The sequence below is a fragment of the Lampris incognitus genome, chromosome 2 (genome assembly GCF_029633865.1).
Source record: "Lampris incognitus isolate fLamInc1 chromosome 2, fLamInc1.hap2, whole genome shotgun sequence".
In the NCBI taxonomy this organism is placed as follows: domain Eukaryota; kingdom Metazoa; phylum Chordata; class Actinopteri; order Lampriformes; family Lampridae; genus Lampris; species Lampris incognitus.
Window position 1 is genome coordinate 39,812,481 of NC_079212.1, and position 16,403 is coordinate 39,828,883.

The following is a 16,403-nucleotide window of genomic DNA, read 5'->3' on the forward strand; positions in this document are numbered from 1 at the left end:
AGAAGTGGCTGGCGACTCCACATGTATCAGAGGAGGCATGTGGTAGTCTGCAGCCCCCCCCTATATCGGCAGAGGGGGTGGAGCAGCAACCAGGATGGCTCAGAGAGTGGGTGATTGGCCAGGTGGGGGAAAAAGGAGGGAGGGGGGTAAATCCAAAAATAAATAAATAAATTTTGGACAAGAACTACAGATATAGATATGCCTACTTCACACATGCTGTGATGGTTAAAATGTGACAACGACATTTTGTATCCCTAAAAGATTCGTTAGAACATGGAAGAAGACCTTAAAGCTTGTGCCGATCATCCCTATCACTTAAATCAATGCTTATGTTTACCTGAATCTATTTCTGTATGCTCTACTCACCATATAAGCTAGCAAATAAGGCGAAGTTATTATGATAATAATTGCATGGAATGTGTCTTTTTATTACTTTTTTTCCCAGATCCCGACTCAGATAGTCCATCTGCTATGCAACACAACTATTGATCCAAATATCACTGATATTTGGATCAAACATACATGTTGGGGTAGAGCACTGTCCTTTTTCATTCTCCTTTAAAGTACAGTAGATATCTTCATTATGCTATTCCTTTGTAAACCAGTCTCTGGTTTGGTATTTCACCCCTGGACTTTACCTCAGGTGAGGATCATTACAACATGATTTAAGTTACCACCAATGGCAGTTCTTCAGAGGCTTTACCAATGTGAGATTTTGTCTTCGCTTTAAGCCGTAATTGGATCCATGTATGTGCTTGAAAGTGTGGTAGTGTGTATTTTTGATGATTGGTCTTTATGAGCCTGCATGCATTTTGTTGTACTTATTTGTGATTGTGTGCATGTGTTTATGTCATGTCGTTTATGTCATTCTGAGTCTCATCACCAGCCAGTCAGACTAGCTTGGTCTAGTCAGAAAGGCACGAAACTGAGGAAGCCTCTTAGATGAGAGGCAAAATGTCTTCACGGATATATACCAACCAAGTCCAGTCGCACTTGATTCAACTCCTTTGGATAACCATGACCTGGATGAATGAGAACATTCACAGACATGTTTATGTCATAGTATTGCATTTCACAGATTAAGTGCTAGTCTCATCATGTGACATCTATTCGAGGGGATTTGAGGGTGCTGGTAGTTATTTCAGAACCATCCCTATTATTCTCCCTCCCTCCTACGTCTCCACCCAGCTTCCATGCAGCTGTCTCACAATCAGCTCTGACTAAAAACTGAAGCCCACCCACCCCCAACCCACCCAGCTTATATACAGATAACCATCACTCTATTCTCATCCCCAACCGACCCCCTTTGCAGCTGCTTCGATTACACATAACTCTGCTGGCAGCCAGCACTCAATGTCACACAGACTTGGCGTGTGTGTGTGTGTGTGTGTGTGTGTGTGTGTGTGTGTGTGTGTGTGTGTGTGTGTGTGTGTGTGTGTGTGTGTGTGTGTGTGTGTGTGTGTGTGTGTGTGGGCTGTTTGAACTGGAAAACTTAAGGGTCAGGTTTCCACTTGTGCATGATTGACAGCATGATTATAGCTGGCTAGCTGCACCTCTCAGAGTTGCTATGGTGGGCTGTTCTGAGTGAGTGATTGGCTCGCTGCTAGCCAGCCCTGGCACCAAAGTCACCTCTGGTAAGAGGTGATTGGAAGGTATGTGCCCCCATGCATACAAGTATTCAAAAGACTGTAAATACACACACATGCAATGCCAACAAGAGCTGTTGTGCTGTACACATAATGTACTATGCAATGCAAAGTTAGGCACCATGGAGTATTCATCACATTACTGTGAAAAAAACGGGCACAATTTATGTGTGTGTGTGTGTGTGTGTGTGTGTGTGTGTGTGTGTGTGTGTGTGTGTGTGTGTCTAAATGTGTTTGTGTGTATGTGCATGCATATTGTTTGAAGGTCAGCATTGAACTAATCACATCATGTGACCGAAGGTGCTGAGTTTTGTGAAACACAGCCCTCTGTTTGTGGTGTTGTTGATGCTGATGCTGTGTGCGTAGGATTAATGTTTGCTGTGCATCGGTGCACGACGGGCATGTAAAATAAAGTGTGGTGAGATAAGGCAAGATGAGCAGAAATATTTGTACTGTGTTTGAGTGTTTGCCATGCGGCATGGCTTTGCTTTATCAAATAAGAGGTTTATACAGTCTCTGAAATGAGAGGGAGGGAGAGACGCTCAGGCGTTGAATAATTTTGTTCTCTATTTTCCTGAAACGTTCAGCACACTGCATGCAAATGAAGATTTATACAAAGCAATGTTGGTTTATAATTAATAAAGCAGCCAGTCATATATCCAAAGTTGTATCTTTTAAGAAGTCAACACTCAGTGAAATGGAACAAAATAAGATAATGCCTGTTGAATCATGAGGTCCTTAACCCCACTCCTGCATCTCTATTCTATTTTACCAGTTGTCGCATCACGTGACTTTAGGTTTTATTTCTTTAATTTGTTATGTGTTTAATTATTGACCTAGTCACTTAATTGTTTCTAGAACATTTATCATTAACAACTTGAAATCCAACATGGATCCAAATCATTTTGACCGTCTTCCTTGTTTCTGTGGTTGTTGCACTACTTTTGGTAACTGTTATGGAGGCTTAGCATACCGACGGCATGGTTCTGAACATGAAACGGCAGTTTCTAGAGCAACAAAAAAAGAGCTTTTACTTGCTCGATGCCCGAAGACATGGCCGAGATAAGCGACATGTTTAGCTCGGTTGTTGGACTTAATGAAGCCGCAGAAGAAACTGCAGTGAAGCATAGGATGCTGGCCATGCTGCTGGGAATCGTTATTAGAAATGCCTACAACCCCCCCAGGCTGCTGCAACTCAGGTGTGGATGGAAGCGATGTAGGAAAATGTTTCACAAACCCCTCGTGCCAGCACAATGATGTAGCATGCTCGTGCCTTTGACATTGTCTTTCTTCACGTGTATATCATTGGACTTCAATACAGTATCATCATTGCGGTGCAACAGAAATCACCTGTGCACCCATAGATTCATATTCATATTATGGTGTTAGTCATTTCCTAACAGACATACTAACATATGCAGTGCATTAATATCTCAATTAGGTATTTATCTTGAACTCAGGATATTGAGTTTAAAAACTGGCGGTCATTTTGATCGGTCGTGGTCGTTTTAGGTAGATCCTATCATAACTTTTTTTTCCTGTGAGATTGATTTAAAACTCATTTTAATGCAAATATATGCAATTTCAGGATTATTCATGGAGCGGCATGTCTGTATCTTTTTTCCCCCCACAAAGTTATTAAACTTTGAACATCCAAAATGGTCATAATGACCGTCTTGGTCATTCTAGTGTTAATTCTCATCTTATTTTTTGATTATTTTTTTATTAATTGTTATTATTATTTCTTTATTTCTTTATTATTATTATTATTATTATTATTGTTATTTATCATTATTTATTTATTTGAACATTTTTATTACTTATGTATTTTCATTATGTATTATTTATTATCATTCATAATTTGTTTATTTGATTTTTTTTATTCGTTATTTATTTTTTATTATTTATTTTTATTATTTATTTTTGATTATCATTTATTCATATAATTATTTTGACAGACATTCGGGAGCCACAGCTAATTAATTATTCAGATGTGACGTTCATGCTACCTATCTGCTTGTGGCCAGTTGTACTTTTTCCTTGTGAAAACCTGCACATCTCTGGATGTTTCACCCCCGAGCAGAAAGTTTTTTCTTGATACAGCAAGATCGGGAACTCACGTTACAGCTCATCTCTTTCACTGTTCATCTGAAACTATTTCCACACTGGTCAGCTTGCATAACAAACACTGTGCCCTGCCAAAAGCCCCGCTCGTTGGCCTATTGAATGTCAGCGTTTACCGAATTAACTCCCCTCAGTCGGACCCTGGTCAGACAGACTTTTTTGTCACGGAGAAGCTGGGATCACGAATGTCACAGTCGAGTGGGCTAACTCCAAAATCATGAACTCATACTCACATTTACTCGGGAAGAAATAAAGGGGGGGGGAAGCCTTCTGAATCTTACTAAACATGAAACAAGGGCTTCTTTTAAGTATGCCATTGACTTTTCAGGTGTTTCATTCTTACTTTCCCTCTCACCCCTTTCTCTGCCGCATGCCTCGCTGTAACCGCGGGCTGTTTCACTGTAACTGACAGGCGTGCTTAATCTGATCGAGGCATCGAGGGGCAGCATGAAGCAAATGTGTGCTTTTAAAGATCTGTGTGGAGCAGACTGCAGTCGATGCCGCTGCCCTGACAAGTAATGGCAGTGTGAAAGCTGCCGCTCTCTCAGTCTTCCACTCCCGCCTCGCCTTCTGTCTGTCATTCTCTGTCTTCATCTACCTCTCCCTCTGTTCTCAAATCTGTCCTCCTCAGTGACACCTCATTTCTGCCTCTGCCCCCCATACACATAAGCACACACACATACGCACACATACATACGTGCACACACACACACAAACTATTTCTCTCTTTGGCACTCCCCTTCCCCCTCTCCTCTCTCTTCTCCTCTCCTCTCCTATTATCCCATTTGCTAACAGGGGCTAAAGCACTGCTGAGCATGAATGAAGACAAGGTGCCCAAAAACTCAGAATTTCTGTCTGACAGAGAAAGACTTGGACAGATGAATTACTGTATTTGATAGGGGACTAAATAAGAAAGTCTGAGAGAAAGAAAAAAAAAGAGAGTGAGGGTGGGAGGGAGGGGGAGTAGAGGGAAAGAGAGTGAGTGAGGATCAGACGGGGGTAGGAAGGCGGCTGGCTGCTCTCTAGGTCCCTTGGAGTGCATGTGTGTGTGATCGTGGCGTGAGTGTTCCTGTGTGATTGGTCAGCCGGGCTTCAGTAGCTAGTCTTCGATGGAGTAGCGTGTGCGCTGGAGGACTCCAGGCATCCTCGTCATCAGAGAAGAGAGTCTGAGCCCGGGCAGATCACTTTTTACCTTCTGGCCAATGTCAGCTCCTCTATACCTCTCGGCTTTTCATTTTATCCTCTTCCGTCTTTCCAAGTGCTACCAAATAGCTCTTTTAATTTATATCATTCTCTGAAGTGAGGACCCAGGAGAAAGGGCTTTTTTTTTCTTCTTCCCTCTCGGCACTAGGGCACCGTCTCAGCTTCGGCTGTCGGAAGTTCTTCATTCGTCGCCTCTCCTCTGCTTGTCCTGTGACATTCCCGAGAGGAGCCTGCTGCCATGCAGGTGTCATTTGTCTGCACAGACCACCGCTCGGTGAGCCGCAGCACGGAGGACCGGCTGAACCGGCAGAATGCCAACAGTCCCAGTACCAAGAGTAAGTTCCGCGCCGTGGCCATGGTGGCCCGCAGTTTGGGCCAGCTCTCGGTGCAGAACCTGCCTTCATCCAGCGACCAGAGCATACGCACTGGCATGAAGTACAGGTAAGAAAGATGCCCCAAACGTGTCGCGTCACCTGAGGTACAGAGCTGTACAGTGACCTGAACAGAAGAGTCATGTACACATGGTTTAACATCTGCATTAGAGGGGTAGGAGCTGGTTAAGGTAGTAGGTGATCATTTGCTCTTCTTCAGTGTTTCATGTGAAAATAAAACTTAAAAAGACAGGGGACTTGTACTGTTACTTATTTGTGCATTGCAGGATATTGCTGGGGTTAGTGTGACTACATAAAACCAAAGATGCCAAAAATTGTCATTCTGAGGAATGAGAGGAATGTTAAGAACAACGCAGCCTGCTTTCTCAAGTGCATAGTTTGGATAATTCTGATCTATACAGCAGACTGCATGGCTAGTAGTTAGTTGAAAAACTTGCCAGTACTGTGTCTTATTATTGCTGAGTGTTTTGCTACCCTTAATGTTTATTTTGATGTGCAAATCTGATTGAATATGTTGATAGTCATGTAAATGTATTGCTAAAAGAAATGATTCAATATCATTTATTGCTGTAAAGTAGAAATAGAACATTTGACAAAAGAGCATGCTCCGTTACCTGTGTTTCAAAGTATTTCAAGAAGCAAAGACCAGAGGAACTGGAGCTACAGGAGAGTAGACCTGTTTAAAGAACTCTGCCCCATCCCCGTCACAGGTGTCTTAAATGATAACCTTAATCCAGAGCCCTGGATTTGAGTTTGAAGTTTCTTCCCTCGCAGTCCTCCAAAAAAAAACACCCTCGCTCTCTAAGCTTTAAATCTAATGCGTGCCTGATTCGCCGCCTACTTCCGCGATTCCTCAAATGGGACTTCAAAGGTGCTTTGTAATGACTACAGTATTAAGCGGAGTATTTATCTCTCTCCTTCAGGCCCTGTGAAACCTGGAGCACTGGTTTCTTATCTCCTAACCAAAGACTCCCATTGCACCAGTATGAAGCTTCTGCTTTCAGTGTGTCTTCCTCTAATGGTTTACTCTCTGTTGCATTTGAACACACAGCTTACCTATTATTTGCGCTCACTTTGTAATTTCGAATGAAGCATTACTCAAATATTAGAGAAAAAAACATAAAAACAAGTCGTTATTTCCCTCATGAAGTGCACACAGAGAACAACCTTGCAAAGGTAAATGGTGTATAGTGGCGTGACATGGATACTGTATCCACTTTAAGGAATCCATTTAGGTGATCTTGAAAAGAACATTTTTTTTAACTAGTGGGGGCAACAATAGCTCAGAAGCAGGTCATCTGATAACGGAGGGTTGCTGGTTCGACCCTTGGGTCCTCCTTGCAAAATGCCAAGGTGCCCCTGAGTAAGACACCTAACCCCTAACTGCTCCTGAACAGCGGTATGATACCTTGCATGGTTGACATTGCTGTGTGTGTGTGTGTGTGTGTGTGTGTGTGTGTGTGTGTGTGTGTGTGTGTGTGTGTGTGTGTGTGTGTGTGTGTGTGTGTGTGTGTGTGTGTGTGTGTGTGTGTGTGTGTTTGTGTGTGTGTACCAGGTTTTTCTATCCTAATGGGGACATTTGGTCCCCATTTGGATAGAAAATCCTGAAACCCCCTACCTTGTGGGGACATTTTATGGGTCCCCATGAGGAAGAGGGTCTATTTTAGGGTTAGGACTTGGTCTTAGGTATCAAGGTTGGAATTAGGGTTAGGTTAAGTTTAGGGTAAGGGTTAAGGTTATGTATGTAGTTATGATGGTTAAGGGCTAGGTAATGAGTGCAGTCAATGAGGGGTCCCCACAAGTATAGGATGACATAGTGTGTGTGCTGGGGGGGTTAAATATATTAGGCATACGTTTTAAAGCACTTGGGAAAAAAGTACTATGAAGATACAGTCCATTTATGAGTATATTGAAAATCGCTCAGTAGATAACTTGACTATAACCTGTAGGAGTTAGGGTTTAATACTCGTGTCTGTGCCCCCGACCAAGGCAATGGGAAAAGAACTGGAGTTGGTCCCCAGGGCGCAGCATGAAGGCGGCAGCCCACTGCTCCTAGCTACACAGGTCACAACTAGGATGGGTTAATTTGTAGTAATTGAATTTCCCCAAGGGGATTGATAAAGGAAACTTAATTAATTGAATTAATTCATAGTCAAGTCAAGTTCATTTATATATCCCAACATCACAAGGTAGTCCAGGAGGGCTTTACAGTCAGTGCAATATAAGACACCCCCCATCCTTAGAGCCTCAATGCCAATGAAGGAAAAAAAATGGGAGGAACCTCAGGCAGAACAACAGATGAGGGAACCCTCTTCCAGGAAGAGCAACAGAGAAAGTAGAAATATGACTATTACTACAGTATGATTTCTTCCTTCATAGAGATGGGAGCATTTTGTTAAACTTGAGGAGAAGGGAGTGTCATATTTCACGCTCAAAATACGAAGTGGCTCCAGTGTTACACCAAAATCGGTGATCTGTCAGATTATGCAACCCTGCTTTTAAAACACACTATTTCAGACAGGATACGGCAGTCAGACCAATGCGAATAAATGCAGGCATAAAATTAGAAATGGTTAAGATTAGTCATTCTGTTGGAGATGGTTAGTTTTTGATGTGAGTTTTGGTGTGATCAAGATTTGGATTATCATCTTGGGGGGAACGGCCAAAATAACACATTTTAAGGACAGGGTCACATATTCTGCCAGTCACCGATCTTGGTCTATGTGTACCTGCTGCTCTCACATGTAAACACAAGCGCTACCGATGATTAGACCTTTGCAATTATCAGAAAATATTTTGATGCAGGGCATAACAAGGTGATACTCGATATGCTGTCAACTTTTCACAACAACACCATGAGTCTGCACAATCTGAAGACACATTTAAAAGAAACGGGGCTGTATAGAAGAAAGAACTACTCCCAACTAGCTGAAGTGAGACGTGCCAGTCTTTTTGCCACAATGAGGGCAGCACATCTCAATATTTTTAATTCCCCTGTGGTGTTCTCCTTCATAAGGCCTCATGAAAGATTCTTTCATTCCTCTTATAGAGACTCACAGTGTGTCTAATCAGTAACGTGTCATTGGGTTTTCCGGTTTGTGGTTGTGTTTTCTGTTTTGCCATTGTGATTTCCAATTTGTTGTTGTGTTTTCCGATTTGTCGCTGTAGTTTCTGTTTTGCAGTTTGATTTCTGATTGATTTGATTCCTGGAGTGTTCAAACTCAAGTTTGTGGCTGGGAATTTCTTGAGAATATTGGAAGTGATAGGAGTGGGAGGGCGCTAAACGGAGAACAAAACAACTGAGGAAAAACACAAGTTCTTACTGATGACAGTTTTGGAGACTGTGAGAACTGACCTCCAGTGCTCGGTGAGGCTCTCTGGGTGTGTGGAGGAGGAGTGACAGAACATTTGGGCAGGAGAAAGAGAAATGGTTCAAGACCATGGCAGTGGAATGGCTACGGGAGAGGGAATACTGAGTAATTGCAAAAAAAAAAAGGTGTCTAGACACTAAACAGCATAAAGAGCTTCTTTCAACATGCTCCATTCTCCTCTTTTTTTATCTTTCTCTTCCTGTCACTTTCTCCCAGTCATGACTCACTGCAGTTTTGATGTTCTAAGCTAATGTTGAGATAGTCATTGGGCAGAAGCCCTCCATGTTAGGAGCAGACAGGGCACCAGGCTGAGGCATAGAGGTCCTGCTATCTGGCAGAATCCAAAAAGGTTGGAGGTGCCAAAGGTGCTGGCGCTTATACAGTACTGACACTGAATTATATTCTTTGCAAATGAGGCTTGACAGAGACATGAATTTGTAGACAGTAAAACTGTGTTTCATCCAGACTGACATGCTGATGTTCAGCGGCTGAACATCAGCATGTCAGAACATCAGGCTGAACTTCAGCCTGAAGGAAATGTCAGACACAATTCATGATTTAATGTATCAGAGACTTCTGCCTGTAAAATAAATTAGCGTGATAGTGCACACAAATCCAGTCTGATTAATTGCATGTTGCATCCACGTTCCCGAGGGCTCTTTAAATGTCAGTTACTGTGTAATCTTTTTCAGTATCTCTTACAAATCCAAGCTTTTCAGGTTTTGTTGTGGTTTTTCCTGCTTTCTAGCATGAGAAATGCATGATAATCCTTACAAGGAAAGTTATTAAGCAGCAAGGAAGTGGTTTAAATTCCCACACCACTTTATTTTAGTGCGTCTATATTCCGGGCCCTCAATGTTGTTTTGGAACGGCATTCCATTGGCATTTGTAAGTGTGTGTCTGACCATAATATCCTTTATTATTTCTTATCTCAGATGATGACATGTACTCAATAAAAATCTTATATTAAAATTATTTTATTATTGACACATATTTCTTGTTTTTTTTTTTACCAAAATAACCATTTCATAATGTAATAACAAACAAAAAGTGCAATTTAACTTTTAACCAATTCAATTAACACAAGAGTTTATTACATTATCCAAAAAGTTGTTAATACACTGTGCCCAGCTTTTTCTAACATCATGAGCACTTAAGTAGTTTTTAATGACTCTTTCTTAACATTATTTGCATTTTTAATTGCTGTGTAGTCTTTATTTCTTACATTGTCCACTCTCAAGCTGTGTTTCTCAGTGAAGTGTCGGTATTGCCCTCAGAGCAGCTGTTTGGTCTATTTGGCTTGGCAAGCTTGTTGACTTGCTTCATCATGGTGCTTTACATTGTCAGTGCTGTAACTGTGTTGTTCCATTGTTAATGTTTTGATGCCGTAACTTGTCACAAGCACTCAATTGATGTTTGTAATTCCTTGAATCTAACCCCCTCGTGCACCCTGGATCCCTTGTTTTCATGCTATCAGGCCATAATAGGGCTAAGACGATGGTTTAGCCACAGAAATAATACAGTGTGATCACACACTTAATGTTTCCTTAACAATGTGTTAGCACAGAATTAGCATTGTATGAGATAATTATGGTAGATTTAGAAAAGATAAGTTTTTTTTTATTCAAATATTATCCGCTGTGCATTCGAACGCTCGACAGTTGCTGATGTCTTGGATAAGGTGCAGCAGTACAGTTAGACAGAAATTACATAATCAAAGTCAAAGTAATCAAAATATCAGATAACTTAAACAATGCATGTATAGAGGTTATCAGACAAACTAATTAGTTGAAATCCCGACCAAAACATAACAGTTTGAATCATTCCTGTTGTGTGGTCTCTCAGATTAGTTTCTGTTTGATTGATATATATTTTTTTATAATATGTGTGTTTCTGATTTGTTTAATGTGTGTAGGTAATGAGGTTCACTGGCTGGAGGCTCCATAAATGACTGAGTTTTTAATTTGATTTGTATTTGGCTTTGGACGTTCAAGATGGCCAGTGTAGTTTGGTGTGTGTGTTAGACCTGTCTGAACAAGTTTTTCTGTGAAGTCTGGACTGGATGTTATTTTGTGCGAGTTGGAGTTTTTTCTTTTCTTTTTTTTTTGCTGCACATGACTACACAACCATATGATGTTCTAGGTGTGAGAGAACAAGTACCTCTGTCACCTGATTCCTAATTGATGGTGTGACATAGGGAGAGGTTTTACATGTAATAGTAATACCCTGCTCCATTTTTATAACAATTGCATCAATATGGTCTGACCGTACCAAGAGATTATCGATTATGACACCAAGTACATCAATTTTTCTAACTTGCTGTATTGGGGTCCCCCCTATAGATAGATTTAAACGGAAGTCCCTGGCAAGTATTCTTCTTGTACCAAAGACTATGCACTTTGTCTTGGATAAATTCAAGATAAATTTATTTTCCTCTACCCAATCAGACATAGATTTTAATTCATTGCACAATACTTCATTTAGTTCTTTATATGTTGACGCAGGACTAAATATGGTTGAGTCATCTGCATATATTACTGTATTTGCCCATTCCAGGACATAGGGCAGATCGTAGATGAAAATTGAAAATAGAAGAGGGCCCAGGCAGCTGCCTTGTGGGACTCTAAAGAATATATCTGTGCTTTCTGAGAAGTTTCCATTAAAAAACAGTCTTTGGTTTCTCCCAGACAGATAGCTCTCCATCCAAGAGAGAGCAGTAGATAAGAAACCGTAACCCCTTATTTTGGTTTTTAGCAGCTCATGATCAACGTCGAAAGCTGCACTGAAATCAAGCATCACAGTTCCAACCATTATTTGTTGTTCATTACATTTAACCAGTTATCTGTCATGTTAACTATAGCAGAATTAGTTTAGTAACCAGCTCTCTATGCAAGTTGGGATTTTGTAATTAGCCCATTGCTTAGAAAATAATGTTGAATTTGATTAAAACCTATCCTCTCCAATTATTTTACTGAGTACTAGTAGCAGAATAATAGGCTTACTGTTGGCCCCAGAGAATGCAGTCTTTTTTATCTTTTGGCAATGGTATGACTTTAGATTCTTTCCATACAGAACTGGTAAAACATTTGTTAAAATATGACATATATGGACAGATAAATATCTGGATGCAACCTTGAGTAGTTTGCCATCCATATTGTCAATACCTGGAGACGTATCATCAGAAAGATGTAATAACGTTTTCTCGACTATATCTACATCTACTTGTTTGAACTTGAATTCAACTGTTGATAGTTGATGAAGTTAGTTTTAGTTTCTGTCACCTGAGGCTGATAATGACTTAAAGGCACTGAACAGATTTCTTCCCAAGCTGTGATAAACAGCTAACTACATAAAGGATGCCAATTTTATTTATCTATTTATTTTATTTTGTTTGGATACATTGTATACGAGGCCATGACACATAAGCATCAGACATGTTTCAATAAATCCAGTTTAACCCAATTATCTAAACAATGTATTTGGAAATGAAAATGAAAGTCCAAGTTTCAAAATTATTACTCAAAATGTCCGATATTACTAGTCGCTTCTACTGATACTTGCTGAAAGAGGAGGCTTGAGGCTCGTGTTTGATTGCCTCTTAAGATGACATTATAAAGCTTTGTGTAAAGGTTGTGTAGTGTTCAATGTTTCCATAATGAAGTGTGTGAGTGAAATGATGAAAATAAGACCCCAAGTTGAAAAAAAAGTTGAATTTTCCTTTAAAGCACGCAGTGGAAAGTTTGAGGAGGACACAGAGTTGTCATGGTTAACAAGATTTGGCAGATCGAGCTTGTAGAAGAACTCGCTCAACAGATACTCTAATTCTACAGATTGCTCAGATTTTACCTGTTTTTTGTTCAGTCTGAGGACGGTCTTGTTTTTCATTTTTCTTATTTATAGCTGTGCTCTGGCTAATCTGTCCTGGAGCAAAGCTGGATAAATATAATAGTAAAATTAGAACAAAGTGCTTATCACAAACAACTACAAAGTGTTTTCCATATTATAAACCAAAATGTTCAATACTTAAAAAAAACCAAACATAAAAACTGGGCTAAAACATTTGATTTTCAAGATGATAGGTTAGCTATTTGCTGGGAACTTGCTTGCCTACTGTCTTTATGCATGCTCAATAATCCAGGTAAGGAAATCACTGAAAGTTGAATCAGTTCATCTGGACACAACGTTTAGAGGAGAAACGTTTTATCACTCGTCTAAGTGACTTCCTCAGTCTCAACTGACTGCAGGTATCCCCACCCTTATAAATGGCACAGTGGCATAACGACTAGAAACAGCAATTGGTGCATATGTGTACTATTCACAGAGGACTGGGGAATAGCTGCAATCACAGCATTGTTAGATGTCGACAGATGTACTCTTAGCCCCCCACCCCCCTCAGTTCAGGGATGGTCGTTCCATCTTCAGATAGATGGCCTCTTTGACTCTCCATTCAAACCAGCATTACTCCCTATCAAGGATGTGCACATCCTCATCCTTGAAAGAATGGTGACTGGCCTGTAGATGGGTGTAGACCGCAGACTCCTGGCCTGATGCGTAGTGCTTCTGTGTTGTGCCATCCTCTTGGTCAGCATCTGTTTGGTTTCCCCGATGAACAAGTCATGGCAGTTCTCCCGGCATTTAACAGAGTACAATATATTGCACTGTTTGTGCTGGGGGACCCGATCCTTGGGGTGGACCAATTTCTGGCACAACATGTTTGGGGTTTGAAAGCAAGTTGAGACACGATGTTTGGAAAATATGCATCACAACTGTTCCGACACTCCCCCCCATATATGGAATCATCACTAGTTTATGCTTAGACAGCTGTTGTCCTTCTCCTCTCTTTGATCGGCTGGTGTACTGTTTGTGCATCTTCCTGGCTTTGACAAATGCCCCGTTAGGATAGCCACACTTACCCAGGGCCTGTTTAATGTGGGATTTCTTCCCTTCCCCGGCCGCTGTGTTGGTGGGGACATTGTCAACTTGGTGGTACAGTGTCCTGATGACTCCTAGTTTGTGCTCCAGTGGATGATAAGGGTCAATTCTTTATTTTATTTTTCCCCCTTTGGCAGATTACCCCACTCTCTGAGCTATCCGGGTCACTACTCCACCCCTTTACTGAACCGGGGAGGGCTACAGACTACCAAATAGTTCCTCTGACTCATGTGGAGTTGCCAGCCGCTTCTTTTCACCTGACAGTGAGGAGTTTCGCCAGGGGGACGTAGCACATGGGAGGATCATGCTATTCCCCCTAGTTAACCCTCCCCCCTGAACAGGTGCCCTGACAAACTGACCAGAGGAGGCGCTAGTGCAGTGACCAGGGCACATACCCACAACCGGCTTCCCACCCACAGACACAGCCAACTGTGTCTGTCGGGATGCCCGACCAAGCCGGAGCTAACACGGGAATCAAACCGGCGATCCCTGTGTTGAATCCTGAATTTTTTTAATTTTTTACTCAACCCATGGGTAGGGAGTAATGAATATCATATCTTCAGTCCATGTACTTCACATACGGAGGGAAGTACAATAGGCAGATGCATGGGTGTGTTATGGGTTCCCTAGTTTCACCTATACTGGCCAACCTGTATATGGAGGAAGTGGAAAAGATGGCTCTGATGTCCTATCCAGGGACACTACCTAGCCATTAAATCTCAGAACATACCACATTTCACTAATCACATTAACTCGGTGGACAACCACATCAAGTTGATCAGGGAGGGTGTGAAAAATGAAAGCTTCGCCTTCTTAGACTATGAACTTGCAGTTGGTGATGGGGGACATTTGATTGTTTATGTTTACCGTAAACAAACACCAAACACATACTGATCGGTACTTAAGGTTTGATTCTCATCATCCACTGGAGCACAAACTAGGAGTCATCAGGATGCTGTCCCACCAAGCTGACAGTGTCCCCACCGACACAGCGGCTGGGGAAGGGGAGAAATCCTACATTACACAAGCCCTGGGTAAGTGTGGTTATCCTAACTGGGCATTGGTGAAAGCCAGGAAGACGCCCAAACAGTGCACCAGCTGATCGAAGAGGGGAGAAGGACAACAGCTGCCTAAGCGTATACCAGTGGTGATTTCTTATGTGGCAGGACTTTCGGAAAAGTTGAGATGCATATTTTCCAAACCCCTAAACACACTGCACCCGAAATTGGTACACTCCCCTGGCACAAACAGAGCAATATAGTGTACACTGTTAAGTGCCAGAAGGATTGCCGAGACTTGCACATTGGTGAAACCAAACAGATGCTGGCCATCAGGATGGCACAAGACAGAAGAGCTACATGTAAGGCCAGGACTCCACAGTCTACATCCATCTACAGGCCAGTGGTCACTCTTTCAAAGATGAGGATGTGCACATCCTTGATAGGGAGGAACGCTGGTTTGAACGGAGAGTCAAAGAGGCCATCTATGTAAAGAGGGAACAACCATCCCTGAACCGAGGGGGGCTAAGAGTACATCTGCCGCCATCTTACAATGCTGTTATTGAACCTATTCCCCAACCCTCTGTGAATAGGACACATGGCCATCGAAACTCTAATTAATGATCATGGTAATTTGCTTAAGAAATTGATCATCATTTTCGGACGTTATACCACTGTATTGTTTATAAGGGTGGGGATACCTGCAGTCAGGTGAGACTGAAGAGGTCACTTAGATGAGTGATGAAACGTTTCTCCTCTAAACGTTGTGTCCAGATGAACTGATTCAACATTCTGTGATTGCTTGTCTACTGTTTTTACTTAACTACAGGTTGATGCCCATTTGTCAGAAAGCTGACTATTAGATAAAATTAAAGATTGACTGATCATCAAATAAATGCATATTGCACCTTCACTATGAACATAGGTTTGCATGTCTGTGCGTGGGGGAGTGGGAGTGGGGTGGTTGTTTGTGCACTTTCATGTACAATATGTTTCATATATTTATGTCATAAGTGCAAGAAACCTCTCTAAAAAACCCAACACTTCTACACGTCTACATGATTTTCAAATGATTTTCAAATGTAAGCCCTGAAAAGACAACATTGTGATTATCGCAAGGGTGAACTGATATAATCAGCTTTGGATCGCCGAAATGAGACGGGAGCCAATGAGAAAGGGCAGATTGCCTTTCAAGGCATCGAGTGTTCATCCACCTGCTGTTATTGGTGCTGCTGTCTCCAGGAAATAGGAACTCCACGGGGGCTGCTATGTTAACCGCTTGTAACAGGCCTCTCACAATATTTATCATACCAAACACAGCTATGGCCAAGATTTTTTTTTTTTTTTACTTGGGAGTCTGTGTGCAACAGAGAGAGAAAGAGAAACTAAATGAGTTAGCATTCAGTCAGTGGGTACTGTCCTTTATATATATATATAGAGAGAGAGAGAGAGAGAGAGAGAGAGAGAGAGAGAGAGAGAGAGAGAGAGAGAGAGAGAGAGAGAGAGAGAGAGAGAGAGAGAGAGAGAGAGAGAGAGAGAGAGAGAGAAACCGTTAAATCAAATCTTACTATATGGGTCATACATAGGTGCATGTCTAGTGAAATGGTGTTAGTTATTGAAATGTTGAGTTATTCATGTCAAAGCTTTTTAATCCGTCTTTCTTTTTTATGATACAGTTGCACATCATTGTGCGTGTGTTTGTGTGTGTTTGTTAGTGCCTATCTGAAAAGATAGGCG

At 41.6% G+C, this 16,403-nt stretch overlaps 1 protein-coding gene across 6 annotated transcripts in view; it reads left to right on the forward strand.

Annotated features, from left to right (window-relative positions):
- LOC130106592 (voltage-gated potassium channel subunit beta-2-like) overlaps nucleotides 1–16,403 on the forward strand; it is a 77,251-nt gene that overhangs the window by 35,316 nt on the left and 25,532 nt on the right. For 2 of the 6 annotated variants that reach the window (XM_056272755.1, XM_056272756.1), the window contains exon 1: nucleotides 5,212–5,414. The exons of the other annotated variants lie outside the window; for them this stretch is intronic. In XM_056272755.1, the coding sequence (XP_056128730.1) occupies nucleotides 5,212–5,414 (203 nt within the window). Of the gene's footprint in view, nucleotides 1–5,211; nucleotides 5,415–16,403 lie in introns of those variants that run through there. 6 annotated transcript variants of the gene reach the window in all.